The sequence below is a fragment of the Vicia villosa genome, linkage group LG6 (assembly GCF_029867415.1).
Source record: "Vicia villosa cultivar HV-30 ecotype Madison, WI linkage group LG6, Vvil1.0, whole genome shotgun sequence".
NCBI classification, from domain to species: Eukaryota; Viridiplantae; Streptophyta; class Magnoliopsida; order Fabales; family Fabaceae; genus Vicia; species Vicia villosa.
This window is the reverse complement of record NC_081185.1, coordinates 14,672,868-14,690,173: the sequence shown is the minus strand read 5'-3', so window position 1 is coordinate 14,690,173 and position 17,306 is coordinate 14,672,868. Positions and strand designations below refer to the sequence as shown.

Sequence of the window (17,306 nt, the reverse complement as noted above, 5' to 3'; positions counted from 1 at the left end):
TTGACAAAATTAACTGAAACATTTTCATTTAATTAACTAAAACAAATGAAAGAGCAAGTGCAGGAGTTATTCAAGATATACCAAATCAAAAAATAATTCCATTTCTATTTTTCTATTCCAAATCACAGCCAGACAACTACTTATTACACTAATATCAAGTGGAATTTTATAAATTAGATATTTTTTTAATAAATAAAAAAATATCTAACATGATTTCTAGGTAGTATCATTGCCATAAAGAATAAAAAAGAATCCTTCTTAAAAGTATAAGTGTGTAGAAGTGTGTAGAGCATTTTCTAAAATTTCAAATTCTCTAACTTGTATCCATCAACAGTGAACTAAGATCCAAACATATCATCTATTAAATTATAAATAGGTTAATTAGAGTGTCTCTCTTATGAATCCGATTGGCTTATACTAGATGCATTTTCCTAAACAACTATAAAATTTAGCCCTTCTTTTAAACACAAATTTGATAAGTAGGTGGTGGCCCATGGTGTTTCACAAATTTGATGAGTATTCCATTGCTTAGATAGGGCAGGGTATTATGTGAGATGAAGAAAAATAGATTTATTTATTTAAATAATAATCCTATAACAAGGAGTATGATAATATTTAATATACTCCATATAACTATAATTTATAAACATGAAAATCTAGAATCTAAAGGACAAGGTAAGAAATATATAATATAATCTATAACGAAATTGAAAACAAAAATTGAACGAGGTCTTTTTAATTTCATTTCAACATAAAAGATCTCGAGACTCAAAAAATTTCCTATGACTATATTGACTGAACAGAACAATTAATACTCTGAATTTTGACAGAATAATGTCTTTTGCTTTAGAAAGTTGAAATGACAATTCAACTATTTTATTAATTAACCTTCTCAAAATGCATTTTTCCAAACTTTTCATTGTCTGCTTTTCCACTTTTCATTAGTTTCTACACTCCACCACACAACTTTGTTTAGATAAAAGCAAATTGAAATTCATTTATCTCTAAAGCATATGTTTGCTAATTGCTTATCAATTTCTTCTACTGTTATTTTCTAAAAATCCAGAGACAAATAAACTTTTCTTTCTCACTTAATTTTACCTACAACAAGGTGTGTAAGCAACCAATCAATACATAACATCTCATTTGTTACTTCTTCTTGTTAATTTCTTCTTCTGTTATTTTCTAAGAACAAGAGATAAGTGAATTTCTTCTTCTCAGATTTGTGTAATGTTATCTCTCTACTGTGTGTTACAACCTCACTACGCCACCATCATTCTAGCCAATTTAATGAAGAACTAAAAACTATACAAACAAAATGAATCTTAAGTGTTTTTTTTTTGAAAAAACTAAAATCGAAGATCAGATCTGCAACTTAGAAATGCAGAAGAAGAAAACGAAAAGCAGTATACATAAATCCTGATTTTGCTGCAACACTCAAAAGCAATATACTTATTATTTTATAGAACTTATATTTTCAGAAACTACTAGTACAAGAACGGTTTCCACATTTAATTTTTTTTTATACATAGTGGAAACTATTAAATCAGATCTATCTTCAAACAGAGTGATAGGGAAAAAATTTTAGGGTTAGTTTTGTACCTGAAGCTTCAGACCTTGGTGTCAATTTCAAAGCAAAATCCCTTGTTTTAAATACCTAATTGTCAAACAAAAAATGAGTTAGAGTAAATCAAACTGAAACATAACAGAGGTCAGAGGAAGAATGATAACAAGACTAATTAGGGCAACACTCATCACAAACCACTAAAAAAATCAACTATTGCTGATGTGAGGATGGCAACACGTGAAGCAGGAGAACGATAATGAAAATCAAAACAACAGCGAGAACATGAGAGAAAACGAATTTTGGAAATCTCTTTTGATTTTGTATTTTTTTGGGATTAGAAAAATTTTTGTTGGGAGGGAAAATGAAATGTGGAAATATAGCATAAGGAGGGAAATGAAAAGGCAATAAGTGCTTATATTTTGGCTGAAGAGAAAAAAAAAAGGTTTTCACTGTTGTGTTAAAAATAAAGGTTCATAGTTAATTTAAAATATAAGTAAATATCCATTTTCTTTTACAAATATATTAAACATATTTATTTTATTTAAAAATTTAATATACTAAAATAATTTAAATTTTTAAAAAATGTAACGTAATTATATTTATAGATAAATAAATTTGATTTTTAATTATATTTATAGATAAATAAATTTAATTTTAAATTATATTTGTATTATATAATTAAAATACTACAAATTAAAAAAAAAAATAATAAGTGGAGATGAATTTTCCTACCATGAAACCTTGTAATTTATTTTCTAATATATGATACCTATAACTACGGTAACGAAATTTTGTAGGTATATGTTACCTATACCCACAGATCTATCAGCCATCACTAATGGTGTCCGTTGGTATATGGAAAATTTCTTGTAGTGAAGAATGATACTTATAGGAACAATACCTTAGATAGAATTAAAAATAGTGTTGTATATAGAGGTTGGAGAAATAGGAGAATTAGAGAGCATATTGCATCTCTAATGGTATAGGTTTTATTTTGGTGGCTGAATCCTTTGGATTGCCTTGTTTGTATTGACTTTTTTGAATTAATATATTGTTTGGTTCAAAAAAAAAGAGATTAGAACAAAGAAGAAAAGAAGAACTCATAGTTCAAGTTCCATTTTCACAAAAATGGTGCAACTTCCACTAAAATGTAATATCTCTCTGCTCGTAACTCCGATTGAAACGATTTTGGACTTTTCATAAAGCTCACGAAATTCTCTTCTATTTGATATATGATTTTGTGTTCATAGATTATGTATTGTAGGAGAAAAACATATTTGAAGGTTGGAGATTCTTGTTGAAAATTGAGGAAAAACTTTCTTGGTAATAAAGGTAGAATTTTGGGCAAGAGAAGAGTTCAATTGCTGCACGGATGTCATCTTAACCTCTATTAATCTAAGGTGGGTTCCTAGTTAGAAACTTGGGTAGGATTTGGTTAAAGTTTTCAGGATGTGGGGTTTGGATTGAGATCAATTCATTACATCGTTGATTAATTGATGGAAATTGTGTTCTATAATGTTATGGTATGCGTTTGATTATGGATTTTCATGTTTCTATGTGTTAGGGTTCATAGAAATCTATGATATATTATTGTGAACTTGCTGATTTTGTGTTGTATGTGATTATGAAGTATGAACTTCTATTGATCATTGATTTAGGAACATGCATGTTGGATCTTATGGTTGCATGAGTTGTGAAATGATGTACTGATAATTCCATCATGTTTAATTTAGTTAGGATTGGTATGCACTTGTTTGGGATTGTATCACCATCATTTGTGCTTTCATGGTAAAGTAAATCAAGAAGATAATATCCTTGATTTCATGAGGGTGCTTGCTGATTTTTCTATGTTGTTTTGTCTATAAAATCATGCTAAGAATGATCACTTCATGCTTGGGATAGTTTGGGACGGAAATAGATGTTTTAAAACAGGTTCAATGTAAGAAAAATGTGATTTTTACTCCTGGTTCAGTGAGAAATCGATTGCAGGGGTCAAGCAATCGATTGCATTATGAAAAATTAACTTTCTTCGCTTCTGGTTCAGTGAGCAATCAATTGCACACTACTGCAAATCGATTGCACCTGACAGAAAATCATCCCTTTAATGTTTTGATCTTAACTGAAGTTCTGTAACTCAGAATTAGGCGCCTTATTTTACATAAGCTCTCCTAAATCTATTTTATATCATCGCCTTATTTTTCCTTTATAAGAAAGGGTCGAGTTCTCGTATTAAAAGTATGGTCTTACAACATATTACTAGCATTGTTTGAGTTACTTGTAAATGTAGAAACAAAGAGTGGATTAGAAATTATGGGTCAAATATTCATCAATCTATAAATTCCATAAAATGAGGTATTTCATTATCCGTTGATCACTTCAAGTCGCTCTATCTCCTAGAACATCAACTTTTTGTTGTTTTTCATAGACTATATGTGAATTTTTGTATGGTTTTGTTGTTAATTTAAACCTTTCCACAATATTATTTGTTGAAACTTTATCTTCCATTTACTCCAATAGAGACAACACAACATTAAAGTTTTAAGCCCAAACTCTCTAGTATCCCATCCTTGCGCCATGCCTTTTTTTTTTTTTAGATTATGCGGGTGTGGGCATTAGTATAAATTTTTACAAATTTAAACTTCAATAAATTTGATTTATAGTCATGTTACATCTCATATCTAGCTCTCCCTCTTTTTTCCATTAACTATCAATTTGGATATATAATTGTTAGATTTTGGATATCTAGCTCTTTTTTCTCCCTCTTATTATTTTAAATTATTTTTGACTAACAAATAATTTTTCTTTTTTATAATTTTAAAAATTCTTGCAATAATTATTTGATCTCAAAAATATATGTTAAATAAAACTAAGATTATTTCTTTAAATTCGGAATGAATTTAAATGAAAAAATAACAAAAAAATGATTCATTGTTATTTAAAATAAGTAAATATATATTAAATAAAACTAAAGTTTTTTTTCAAAGAATTCAAAATTCTGTGTCTTTTAAATGATTCAATAGAAATTTATTTTTTTTTAAATTATTTTGTTTGGATGGTTTCGTAAAATGATTCATTGTTAAATTTCTAAGGTCATATTTGTAGTTTTTTTTTTTAAAAATTTTGGCCAAATTTAAAATATATAAAATAGGGATAAATTTACATTTTTATGAAAATTTGAAGTGACTAATTTGTAAAATATGAATATTATTAAGGATTTATTTTTATTTTTTGAAAAAATTTTGACGAATTTGAAATTTTCATAAAATATAGGACTTTCTTGCAAAATTTGAAAAATTATCAATCAAGAATTTAGTTCATATTATAAAGAGTGGTGCTTGTTAACGGGAGCCCCACAAGGGAGTTTAGGGTCGGCAAAGGTTTGAGACAAGGAGATCCGCTCTCACTCTTCCTTTTTGTGATGGTGGTGGAGGGGCTTTCCAAGTTTGTAAAACAATCGATGTCGGTTGGAGATTATGAGTGTTTCTCTATTCATGATAGATGTAAGGTTGACATTCTCCAATTCGCGGATGACCCCTTATTAGTTGGAAAAGGATCTTGGAAACAAATTTGGGCGATGAAAGCGGTGTTAAGGGCGTTTGAACTTGTATCGGGATTGGGTATTAATTATCACAAAAGTAAGTTGATTGGTATTAATGTTAACAATTCTTTTTTGGAGGCCGCCGCTTGTGTTCTTGGTTGTAAGGTGGAAGAATGAAAGTTTAAATTTCTTGGGATTAGGGTAGGAGAAAATCCTAGGAAGGAAGAGATGTGGAGACCTCTTTTTGATAAGATGAAAAATTGGTTGGCATGGTGGAAGAATAGATTTCTTAACTTAGGGGGGAGGATCACTTTGTTGAAATCTATTTTGAGCTCTTTAATGATTTTCACTATGTCTTTTTACAAGATGCCGGCGAAAGTGGCAAATGTTTTTAGGAGGCTCCAAAGTAACTTCTTATGGGGAGGGGTGGAGGAAAAAAGGTGTATTCATTGGATTAATTGGAAGGATGTGAATAAACCTTTTGAGAAGGGGGTTTGGGTGTGAAAAATATTTCGGAATTTAATGTTGCTCTTTTGTGTAAATGGAGATGGAAAGTCTTATAAGGTTCGGATTCTCTTTGGTATCACATCTTAAAGGCCCGGTATGGTGATTTAGCGGTTAAGGTGATGGGGGGAGTCGATTCTTGTGTTGGCACCAAGGGGGGCTCTTTGTGGTAGAAAGACTTGGTGAAAATAGGGAGAAGCTCTTATAATGACCCATTTCTTTCTTCTTGTAGTTTTGTTCCGAAAAATGGTTTTAATACGCTTTTTTGGGAAGCTAATTGGTTGAATGGTTTGATTTTGAAAGACGAGTTTAGAGCGGTTTTTGAGGCTTCTCGGTTAAAGGGGGTGTCGGTGGCGGGGATGGGTGGTTGGGTGAACGGTAAGTGGGAATGGGGTGATTTGGGGGGTTTCGGAGGTGGTGGAGGGGGGTTCGGTGGCGGGGGAGGAGAGGGAGTGCTTGTGTGTTTTGTTGGAGGCGTACGAGGGGTGGGGTGACGGCCATGATATGGTTAGGTGGAATGCTAATGGGGGTGAAGACTTTCCGGTGGCTTCTTGTTATAATGGTTATGCTAATCTCCGTAATACTTTTGGTCCTCCTTGTAGATTTTATGAGGCTTTTGGGTTAGTGTGGAAAGCGGGGGTGCCGTTTAAGATTAAGGCTTTTGGATGGAGGCTTTTGGCGGATCGGCTTCCAACAAAAGATCTTTTGATGAATAGAGGTATCCCGACTCCCTTAGCTCTTTTAAAGTGTTCTTTTTGTGGCATGGAACCGGAGACTAGGGATCATTCTTTTTTTGCTTGTAATTTGGTTAAGAATATTTGGAGGGGTATAGCTTTTTGGACAGGTAAAAGGGTGATAGAGGATAATGAGTGTTTATCAAGTTTTATGGATTGGCGCTTGTTTTGTAAATCTATAAAGGTAGATGAGAAAAAAATGGATTTAATTTGGTTTGCTACGACTTAGTCCATTTGGTTGGCTAGGAATGGGGTGTGCTTTAGGGAGGAGGAGTGGAGTTTGGATGATATGATTTGGAAGATCAAAACTTTGGTTTGGAGGTGGACCTTTTGTAGGGATATTACTCAACCCAATTGTTCCTTTTACAAATTTAGCAAAGAGCCTTTGCTTTTTTTGTCGTAATTAGAATTGGTGTGTAATTTTTTTTGTCGTGCGATGCTTGCACTCTCCTTGTAAACAGATTGGAGAACCCTTAGTTCTCCCTTATAAATAATTCTTTGTTTACAAAAAAAAATAAAGAGTGGATGAGCAATTTCAAATTCCTTACTTTTTAGTGTCATTTGAAATTCATTATATTTAACTTCAATAAAATGCTTCATAAATTTATATCATTTTATTAATTCTCTATATTTTAATCCAAACAATAAATTTTGATCTAGTCATTTTAAATTCATTCAAAAAAATTACTTTTCCATATTAAAATGCTTCATTCAAACCACGCTCTTAAACTAATGTTAAAATTCAGTTGAAAATATAGTAGATTGTGATACTTTCAAATAGCGATACTTTGGTTGAGTAATCTTTTGGGGGATATGACAAAACCACGTCCTTTACTTAGCTTTATATCCGCATTGTTATGTTTATTCATATATCTACAATACAAAGACATATCAATATAAACGATCAATCACTTAAAACAAAACTTGAAATCACAAAGCAAATTCAATTCACCAATTACCACATATGAAATTCTCATAGGTGAATAGGTTCAGAATACAACAGTTAAATATTTACTTCAATTTTGGACAGTTTGCACTATGGCTTTAATACAATACAATTTCATTAGTGAAATTCAACTCCTTATAGTATACTAGGGAGAAAACTCAATTTTATTGAAAACTTCAGAGAGTACTTCATGCAATGCAATATAGGAGGATAGTTGGACGGTCAAGAATTAGTTGCACCCATACTAAATCAAGAAGAATGTCATTATTACATTTGAGAATTTTACAATATTTTTGGTTCACATACTCTTTCCCACTATCCAAAATACACTTTTAATTTAACTGTCAAATTGTGTTGGAATAATATGATAAGCATTTACAGACATTCACTTAAGACTTGTCTTTCATGAGAAATTTTAGTGTAATTCGAACGCAATCATCAATGAATAAATGAAACATAATACTTTGTAACAAAACTAATACACATAAATAACACCAATAAACTTACTAAAATCACAAGGTTTCTTGCGCGTCACTATTTTGTTTCAATTACCGACAAGGGCAGTAATAGAAAAATATCTTTTCACCAATAAGATCAACCTCGCTACATGTACTATTAATACATCCCATCAGACATGCACCGAAATATGTTGAATGACTAAAGAGAACGACTCTATGATATTGAGTACATTGCAAAATTGGACTACTATTTTTTTCTTTAAGCAAGATTTCATTGATTAAAGAGAACCCAAGTTCTCAACCGAACTTACCAAAAAGGGGCGGGAAAACAAAACACCCCGAAGAAAAATTACCCACCAATTGACACTTACAATAAAAATAGCATACGTTCTTTGCTAAAATTATAAAAGCTACAATTGGTTTGACTAATTTTTCCTATGACTAACCATCTCCAAGCCAAGATCTTAGAACTCCACACGATATCGTTGACATTCCACGCATCGTTGGACTACTATGATGAAACCTCCGATGCTGCTATTAAAAAATTAATAATCATGTTCAAAGTCTCATGCTATTGTAGCTACCTTTTGTGGAGGAGTGAATTGACAACAATCACAGTGACAAGCTCCTTATTTCCATAAATGTGTCTGTTCATATAACACCATTGTAATATTGTGATACCTCAAATGAATAATTAATTAGGTTCAACAATTGTTATAATTTTATACAATCCACACATTCCAATGCTAATATTATCATATATGCCTAAAAAGCAAGAACGATGATATTAAGACGGTATAATTTCAACATAAACAAAATAAATAGAAAAATCCTTCAGTTCCTTTTTAACAATTCTTCAATCACAAGTTCAAAAAACTAATATTTGCAATTTCAACATATCAATGGGAAGGGTAGACCCCTTAAGCCGTCATACCGAACCTATGAACTTAGGGCTTTTGTGATTAGGTGCTTATTATATGTTTGCAATTTATATACTGCGAATGTATTGCGTTTTAATTTTGTAGGTATTCCTACGCGTTTCCTGGCCTGCAGGGACTCTATTTCCAAGACCATGTCCTTCCCACGAAGGACATCTCCATTTATGCACACGTCAATTGGCCCCTCGATGGCCATGAGACCTAGTGGCTGTCTTAAACGGTCACCCTGCGCCTACATCTACGCACTTCCTAGCCGGTAGGGATCCTATTTTTGAAATCGCGTCCTTCCCATGAAGGACATCTTTATTACGCACGTCAATTGGCCTCTCGATGGCCATGAGACATAGTAACTGTCTTGAACAGTCACCCTGTGCCTACATCTACGCACTCCCTAGTTAGTAGGAATTCTATTTTTAAAGTCTTGTCCTTCCCACGAAGGACATCTTTATTAATGCACGTCGATTGGCCTCTCGATGGCCATGAGACCTGGTGAATGTCTTGAATAGTCACCATGTGCCTACGTCTACGCATTCCCTAGCCTGTAGGGATTCTATTTCTAAAATCGCATCCTTCGCACGAAGGACATCTTCGTTAGCCTACGTCAATTGGCCTCTCGATGGCCATGAGATCCAGTGACTGTCTTGAACGGTCACCCCGTGCTTGCTCCTACGTACTCCCTAGCCTGTAGGGATTTTCCTTTATGTCCATGTGTTTTTACAATGACTTCGTCCTTCCCCTGAAGGGCATCCTCATTAAGTACACGTCGATTGGCCTCTCGATAGCCATGAGATCTAGTGACTGTCTTGAACGGTCACCCCATGTTTACTCTCACGCACCCCCTAACTAATGTAACACCCCAAATCTACCCAACAACTATATTAAAACCAGAGTATAAAAAATTTCACAAACAACGCAAGGGATGTCAGATTTCAACTTAGAATACAATACGTAATTTTCTTTAAATTAAGTCAACTCTTAATACCACACAGTGGAATCATAAAATCATACTTTATTACACTGAAAAACAACTTATAATTATTAATATTCAACTAACAACTTTTTAGAACAACTATAACTTCACAACGTCAACTTTATAATTATTTAACAACTAAATTAGTAATAATAACATAGAGTAATTCATAATCCCATCCCGAGTGTTACATATCTGAGCAAGACCCTCTCGACTTATCATACGCAACATAAAGACTTCTTAAGAATACTTCGAACATCCATAGCTAATCTTGAGTACCTGTCCATTTCCCATGGTAGGGGAAACATCAGCAGAAGGGGTGAGATATCGAAAATTATAAACAGAAGAATGATAATTAATATGTATTAGATAAGAATCATACAATTATTCACCGCTTCACAACAACGAAAATATAACGAATGAATAGTTACATTAACTTAGTAATGGCAACAAACAACAACTTGATAATCATAACAACATAGCAACAACAACAACAAGATTAATAACAACAACAACTGATTTCTATTAACAACAGGATACAACAATAACTACACATATAAAACTTGGGTGTGACTCAACTGTGCATATGCATGTGGATCCATTGGAGTAGAACTCCCAACTTAAACAGATGCCAGGTTATCGAGGCATTTCAACAACTTGAACAGGGTGCCATCGAGGCCAACTTAATCAATGCCATCAAGGCTAACTTAATCATGCCATCAAGGCCAACTTAATCATGCAGTGTATGTCATGCGACTTCAACTTCGAAAACAAATACACAACAATGCGACAACAACATCAACATACAACAACAACAACAACAACAAAAACAACAACAACTTAAACATGCATCAACTTAAATCAACATTGGTCATCAAACCTATAACTTAAACATGTCCATAAATTGGGACAATTCGACCACACCTGCAAATCAACTTATTCAACATAATTAAAGAAAACAAATTAACCAGAAATATCTACAAATAATACCTGACCGACCCCGACCATTCTAGTTCGATTCCAGGAAACTAAAAATACCGCTTAAATTGGCTATCGATATTGCCTCTGTCCAATTCTACTACTACTACCACCCTATCATGCTACTGTTAACTAGTTCTACCCCTTCTGTTATTATTTTAGTCTCTGCTGCTAGAATCCTCCGTTAAATTCTCAGTCTCTCTTAATTTCCAATATACTGCTAGATTGAGTTTTTCTGCTAAAAGAGTACTAGTACTGCTACTCATAGGTAATATTGAATTTCTGCTTTAATTTACAACTATATATATAATCGTATTATATTAACAACTACCAGTTATATATATTACATCAACTATCTCCTCTCAAATATACTACGTGTTGTTGCATAATTAAATATGTTATCCTGATATAAATTAACATTTGAATCTTACTGATTACCTTATTACAATACTTAAATGTATATGCTCACACCTATATATATATATATATATATATATAGGATTATCGAAAATTCTTGATACTCAAGTGACTTAGTCTAAAAAGAACTTCAATCAACGTAACAGACAATTGTTTAATTTAATAATCAATGGTTTACGAAATACGGTGACTTTCTTACTCTAATTTTGGCTATTGATAACACGAGTCAACTGTGGAGTTTGAAGTGGCCATATCTGGATTGATTTCTTTCTCTTTGTATAAGAATCATAGTAGTAGACTATACTAAACCATTTATGCACAGTGCAACTACAATTGAACTTTAAAAGACAATATCGACTTCCAATCGCGAGATGTTGAGTTCTCGATAACATGTCATTCCTAACTTACCCGTATAGCGCAACATTGTAAGTTACAACGTCTATTTTGATGGAGCTAAAAATAAGTGCAGGGAAATGGAAATATGTTGAATCGTAGATGCACTATGCAAAAACGGTTTAGTGAAGTCTTCTATTACGTACCTTAAGGCAATGATAGAGAAACAAATCAAGCCAAATGTGATCACTTTCAATTCGATGACTTGGGATAACGTGAAAATGAGTATTTCAATTTAGCTAAAAGGAGGGATAACCGAAAGATTTTGAATTGATCACATGATGAAGAATCTATTCTTTAACCAACTAGGATATATATATATATATATATATATATATATATATATATATATATATATATATATATATATATATATATATATATAAATTGTTAATAAATTCCCTTGTTAAACAATTTCTATTTTTGAAATTAAACTCCCTTTTCTTCAAAATAAAATAATATTTTTAATTCTATTAAATATATATATATATATATATATATATATATATATATATATATATATATATATAAATAACAAATTCCCTTTTTAAAATATCTTTACTTTTTCAACAAATTTTATAATCATATATATAATTTGTTAATAAATTTCATGTTTTTTTAAATTTACTTCCCTTTAATAAAAATAAATTCTATTATTAAATATATTTAATATTATATATAATTTAGAAAAATTTCTTTTTAAAATTAAATTCTATTTTTACACAAATTTATAATTATATACAAATAAATTCTCCGTTTTAAGTGAAATTTTCTTAAATTAAAATTAAAATCCATTTTAACCATTTTTAGAATTATATATATATATATATATATATATATATATATATATATATATATATAATGATATTTTTTAACAAATGGAAAATTATATTATTTATATATAAGTAAATTCAATTTATAAATTAAATATTATTTATTTTAGTTAAAATTTATTTTTAAATAAGCTTAGAAATATTTCTTTATATATATATATATATATATATATATATATATATATATATATATATATATATATATATATATATATATATATATATATATATATATATATATATAGTTGACACAAATTGAAAAAAACACATGTCGAGCTAATAACTTATATTAGGACAATTATGTGATGAGCCACCAGATTGAGAATGATTTAGAACATGTCGCAAATAGGATTATAAAAAATTCTCGATGTGAAAGAGAACAAAAGTTATATTGATATGAAAAAAAAAGTTCTCAAACAAGATTACAAAAAATAGAGGAAAATTACCCCAATTGAAATATAACTTAAATAAAATAAATGGTTTTTGCTAAATTCATGGAAGTTACAATGGGGACGAATAACTATCCCTATAAAGGATCATCTCCAAATCAAGGCTTTACAACCCCAAATCACATCTCTAACATTCCAATCGTCATTTTTAAAATAATTTCATTTCTAACCAACCACAACCTCCAGCAAGTAGTCAACCACACACAACATTCTTTATCTCTTTTTATCTTCATAAAGTTGCAAAAAGAGTTCCACTTCCAATAACTTTCTTTAAAATCACATGTTTATAATCTATTAAACCAATCAAATTAGTCATTTCCTTCCAAACCAAATCAACACTCCGACAAAAAAAAGGGAATGAACCGAAGATTCACCATGCCCATCACAAAAACCACCAGAAAGATTGTTAGAAGAAGAAGAAATACCTCTAAAAGCCAATAAATCTTTCATTGATAATCTATTTATGAAACATCTCCACCCAAAAGCTTTTATTTTATACAGAACTTCCAATTTCCAAATCGAAACAAGGATCCCATCAAACCAATTAAGAGGGCCTTGAGGATAAAACCTACTACTGATCAATATGTAACAACTTGTTATCGAAAAAGATCCTGACGCAATCGACCTCTAAGCCACGAAATCCCTCAAACTTGCAGTCGGAGAGACATGCTATAAAAGACCCTGCAGGTCTGCTACCGCGACTGCCTCCATCGAGTCAGTTGAGACATAATATTATAGAAATTCACCAAATGTTTTTACACATGCATCCAGTGAAATCACATCATAGTGCCATTTTTATAGGTTTCTTCTTAAAATATAGCCCCACATGTCTATTTGTCATGATTTGTTTGGATGCATGTGAAAATATTTTTACACTATGATAAGTATTATTATTATTATTATTATTATTATTATTATTATTATTATTATTATTATTATTATTATTATTATTATTATTATAGCAAGCATTAACTACAAAATGGTTAAATGCACCTTAAGGTGCATGTTGCTAAAACACACCTTCATAAAAATAAGTCGGTGTATTTTGGCAAATCCTTGTGGGGTTTGCTAAAATACACCCACTTATTCTTATGAAGGTGTGTTTTAGCAAGCATTAACTACAAAATCATTAAATACACCCTAAGGTGCATGTTGCTAAAATAGACCTTCATAAAATCAAATGGGTCTACGTTAGCAAATCCATATATATATATATATATATATATATATATATATATATATATATATATATATATATATATATATATATATATATATAATATGGGTTATTCATCAAGCTATACGTAAACCAAGAAACAGTGTCATCAACTCAGCATGAAAAGTATTTTAATATTATCGGTAAATCGTAAACCTAAGTCAGTTTGTTATTAATTTTAAGAAGCCTTAATTTAAATTTTATAATTTTAAAATAATTATTCAAAAGAGTAATATTGATATTTAGAAATTTGAAATTCTATATTAGAATTTTTACGTTAAGAAACATTATATATTTTTATGAAAAAAAAGTTTGAACAATTTATTTGAGAATTTTAATGAAGTAGTTTTTATTTTAAATGTTTTTGAAATTTTATCATTAAAAAGTATTATGGATAAAAGAAATGTGTAAATTTATATTATTTTTTTAATTTTTTTAATTTGTTTTAACAAAAGTATATTATACATATAATATTATAGAATTCAAAATTTTAAGTAAAAAATTCCCAAGGATTAGAGAAAATATCTCCCTTTTGCGTGGAGATAAATAAGTAAAACTAGCCCTAGTTAGAAAAGTGTAAATGTGGTTGAGAGTAGTGCCATGTCATTTCGTTGAACACAAAAACTTTGTCAAAGACAATATCTTCAAAACCCATATTCACGGGCCGAATACTATACTTCATAATTTTTCTCTATAAAAAAGACGGCTTGTGTTGAATGTTGCTCAACATTTAGGTCAGGGTGGTGGTGTTATTTGGTAATTGTAATCTAGTGTTCTATTCTTGTTTAACATATTGCATATTCATTACATATTTTGATGTTAAACCTTTCTCCTTATTAGAATATGATGGTGATTCAAATGTGGAGGACTCGAACATAGGAACTATGTTGTTTGTTTGCTTCTAATTTTTGTGTATTTTAATGTTTTTTTAAAATTTTTCTTTATCAACTATACAATGTATTTTAATGGTTACTTTTCCGGTAAATTCATAGAAATCGCAATTGGGATGATTAATTTTTCCTATGTGAGCCCATCTCCACACCAAATACTTAATCTCCCAAACCATATCCAAAACATTCCACATTTCGTTCTTGAAAATGATACCGTTTTTAATCAACCAAAAAGTCCAAACCGCCGCTAATCACACTACCCCCTCCTATCGTTTCTTTGATTTTTTTCAACTTTAGAATGAAGACCATTTCATAAATCCTTCCTTAAACGATACTGCACAATAATTGTCGAAACCAATCTTTAAGAGGTAGATGACTATGGTTTACCAATAATTGATAATAAATGGAGATCATGTAGATATACTAATGAGTATGCTTATTAATTAGTGCAACTTGGCTAGATTCGTGGTTCATCTACCATCCTTTCTTTTCAATGGTTACTTATGACACATTTAATCTTTTTTTTTATTGTGTTAATGAAACCCACAATCAAATTAAAGTTATAAGAAGGCATCTTAGTAGCTTTTTAATGTAAAAATTTATAAAAAATTTAAATATGATAATTGCTTTGGATCTACCAAGATTCTCTAATATCAAAAGTGATTAACATATTTAATTTTTTATAAATATTCAATTTAGAGCTAGTAAGATGCTCTCTTACAGCATTAATATAATTGTGGTTTTTATTAGCACAACAAATGAAGATAAAATTAATTGATTGATGATGGACCAGCAATCCAGCCAAATTAGGATAATGCACAAGAAATGAATAACATGGCTTAGACCGATAACAACATAGACAATGCAACTGAAAAATAAAATTAATTTATAATCCATAATAAAATTAGTTACTTGATTATGTTGATTCCTTAATTATGATTCTCTTTTTTTTTAGCTGAACACATATGTGAAATTTTTAACCCTTTTCTGAAATGCCTCCTACATTTCAATTTTACATAATTTGAAGATACAACACCTTGTTGGTGAAAATTTTTGTATGCTATTTTTTCTTTATATTTGTCATTTACCAATGTTTTATTTTTAGAATTTGTGATCGAAGAATTAGTAAAAAGGAAAATAAGGATTTTCCTATTTGTTTTGTCTATGTTGAAATTAGACCGTCTTAATATCACCGTTATTTCTTTTTAGGCATATAGGATAATATTTACGTTGGAATGTACGGATTGGATAAAATTATAGCAAGTGTTGAACTTTATTAATTATTCATTGGAGGTATCATATTATTACAATGGTGACAAATGAGTAGGTACATATATTGAAATAAGGAGCTTGTCATTGTGAGTGTTGTCGATATGCTCCTCCACATAAGCTAGCTAGCATTAGCATGGGTTGTTGAAAATGATTGACAAATAGTACGCGTCACCGTTAACGGAAGTGAGGTTGATCTTGTCGGTGAAATAATTTTCTGGTTATTGCCCTAGTCGATGATTGAAACCAAAACTCGATGGCTAATAAACCTTGTGATTATTGTAAGTTTCTTACACTAAAATTTCTCATGAAAGATACGTGTGAAGTGTCTATAAATGCTTATCATGTTGTTCCAACACAATTTGGGATCTCAATTAAGAGTATATTTTGGATAGTAGGAAAGAGTATGTGAACCAAAATCATTCTAAAATCCTCTAAGGTAATAATGATGTTGTTCATAAGTTAGTATGTGTGTATCATTAATGGAAGAAAAAATGCAAATAAGAAACTAAATGTGTTGGGAATCCGTCTGCAATTAATTATTGACAATTCAACTATCCTCATGTAAGTGCTAAATATTCACTGGTACATTGTATTGCATGAAGTAATCTCTCAAGTTTTCAATGTAATTGATTTTTCTCCCTCCTATACTGCAAGGAGTTGAATTTTATCACATCCTTTGTAATTCATTTTTGCATATATTGTATTGAAGCCTTAGTGGAAATAATCCAAAAATAAGGTAAATATGTTTAAAAAATTGTGTCATACATGTAATAAATTAATGTCTTAGGGCTATTATTTACTTAGCTAAATTAAAGTGATCTATTCAACATAGGGATTATGGCTAATGATGTTATTTTCATAATTAATATTGTGTAGATACCAAAAAAATTATTTCTATTTTATGATGGGTAAAATTGAAATAAGAAAACTTGAATAATCATGATTCTTTATAGAAGGGCATGAGATTCTAAACACAACTCTTCGTGAAAGGGCGTTGGAAGTCTGAAGCATAACACTTGGGATTCCACAAATGACATGGAAGTCCAAAGCATTTCATCCACGTGAGCCTCTCGTCGTTTACATCCGTCGGAGACCAAGGATGGATATCAGAGAACCACTAACCTACCCACTCCTTAGCTTCCTAGATTATTGATTTGATCTCACCTTCTTCTTGTTCTTCTAACAAACATAGGTTTGCGCCAA

General features: G+C 30.6%; 1 protein-coding gene across 1 annotated transcript; it reads left to right on the top strand.

The window, feature by feature from the left end:
• Positions 1 to 6,113: 6,113 nt before the first annotated feature.
• LOC131613246 (uncharacterized) lies at positions 6,114 to 6,572 on the top strand. The gene has a single exon (XM_058884933.1). It carries the CDS (start codon positions 6,114 to 6,116, stop codon positions 6,570 to 6,572), a length of 459 nt encoding a protein of 152 aa, XP_058740916.1.
• The last annotated feature ends 10,734 nt before the right edge of the window (positions 6,573 to 17,306 follow it).